At 43.0% G+C, this 1,632-nt stretch overlaps 1 protein-coding gene across 12 annotated transcripts in view; it reads right to left on the bottom strand.

Annotated features, from left to right (window-relative positions):
* Positions 1 to 1,632, bottom strand: part of LOC126392084 (myeloid cell surface antigen CD33-like) — a 24,705-nt gene that overhangs the window by 6,939 nt on the left and 16,134 nt on the right. For 4 of the 12 annotated variants that reach the window (XR_007570143.1, XR_007570147.1, XM_050047247.1 and 1 more), the window contains exons 5-6: positions 858 to 957; positions 671 to 706 (exon numbers count right to left, since the gene is read on the bottom strand). The exons of 6 other annotated variants lie outside the window; for them this stretch is intronic. Coding sequence is in view for 2 of the 6 variants with exons in the window: in XM_050047247.1 (XP_049903204.1) it covers positions 671 to 706; positions 858 to 957 (136 nt within the window). In the remaining 4 variants the exon portion in view is untranslated. The remainder of the gene's footprint in view (positions 1 to 670; positions 707 to 857; positions 958 to 1,632) is intronic. 2 more of the 12 variants (XR_007570144.1, XR_007570146.1) reach the window with 1 other exon arrangement.

Below are 1,632 nucleotides of genomic sequence, written 5' to 3'. Positions count from 1 at the left end.
TTAATCTCTGATCCTCACGAGAAATACTGTTTTTTCCCTCACATACGGCGCTTTGTGACGCTCAGTGACGCTGCGCTTCTCTCATGATTGTGATTGGTCCGCTGCGTGCGCGTTCACGGCTCTTGATAAAGCAACCCTGGGTTGAGTTACCGAGTTGATATCCAGCGTCGTGATACCCATTATCCTGACTGCCATTGTTAGGGTTAGTCAACCCAGGATAGGTCCGGGTAACCCAGGAAAGGTTGATCTCGCTTCGTGATACAGGCCCCAGCGGTGATACCTCAAGAAATAAACACTGCAGAATTTTGTTGATTGACCAATCAGAATCAAGTATTTAAGAGTGCCATGTTCTAACTAAAGATTAAAGTCCTTAAAATACCTCATGACTTTAATCACAATGTCCTGCTGTCATTTCAGCTGTTTACTGCTCTTTGAAAATGTAATCCCTTACAAGCTGTAGTCTTTTGCCCTTACAGATTCCAGGCATATTAGTTACAAAATGTATATCTGTAGTATCTCATGCACCCATTTTCATAAAAATCACAAGGTTTTCACACACTGTGTGACCAGTAAATAAATAAATAAATAAATACATTAATCACACTTTCAATAGAGTGAAGGAAATGAAAATCACAATAGCACTAAAAACTGGATCTGATCTTCTCCTTACCTGCCTTCTTGATTTTGGAGCTCTGCAATACGTGTCCTTAAAGAGACAGAAAAAATGGTCGCTTCATTGAGGAGCACAGGAAAAAACTTATAAATAAAAAAGGGGTGAGAGGAAATACACCCCCTCTGTGTAAATGTCAATAACTGCTCATGTTATTGTCTATAATGTAAGTCTGTATTGAACTCACTTGTATCTCTTCGCCATGAGAATGCAGAAGACTGCAAAGATCACAGCTGTGCCAATCGCCGCCACTGTGGGAATGATGATGTGGTTGTAGTTTTCTGTACCTGCAAACAGACGGAGCCACATATAAGGGACATAGTTCCTTTTATATTGCACATAATGGGAAGGGGACATATTAAGAACATCCTCAAAATTCAGCAACAGAGTGAAAATGATCTCACGTTTTACATAGAGTGTCAGTGTTGTAAAGGACGTCTTCCCTCCATTAAATTGTGCTGTGCATTTGATCTCGGTGTGGTCGTCCTTCTCCCCGGGAATGAAGGTCAGGATGGACTGTGCCTCCCAGTTGCCAGGGTGAATTTCTCTGTGGACCTCATTCACCGCATCTGGAGCGGCCTTACTCCATGTGAGTTTAGGCACATGGGAGGGGCAGGTATGGGTGACCGAGCAGGTGACAGTGTAGGGAAGATCTTGAGTGGCTGTCTTTGACCGAGCAGGTGACAGTGTAGGGAAGATCTTGAGTGGCTGTCTTTGGGTGAGTCAGGGCAGGCTTTGGAGGATCAGCTACAAATGGAAAATAAAGGAAAATGCAGATAATAAGAAAGAGATAAATCCTGTTTCTACAACGAAAATTGGCAGAGGTTTATGACATTTTGGAAAGTTGGTGACATACGGAGCATTGTGAACTTGACACAATCCTCCACAAAGGAGAACTTGTCGTCGGTTTTTGTCTCTGTCAGTGCCTGTTCTATCCGGAAGCAGTAAGGGCCATTGTCATG

This window comes from Epinephelus moara, chromosome 6, assembly GCF_006386435.1.
Source record: "Epinephelus moara isolate mb chromosome 6, YSFRI_EMoa_1.0, whole genome shotgun sequence".
In the NCBI taxonomy this organism is placed as follows: domain Eukaryota; kingdom Metazoa; phylum Chordata; class Actinopteri; order Perciformes; family Serranidae; genus Epinephelus; species Epinephelus moara.
Note: the sequence above shows the minus strand (reverse complement) of the source record. Positions and strands in the feature narration are given on the sequence as shown.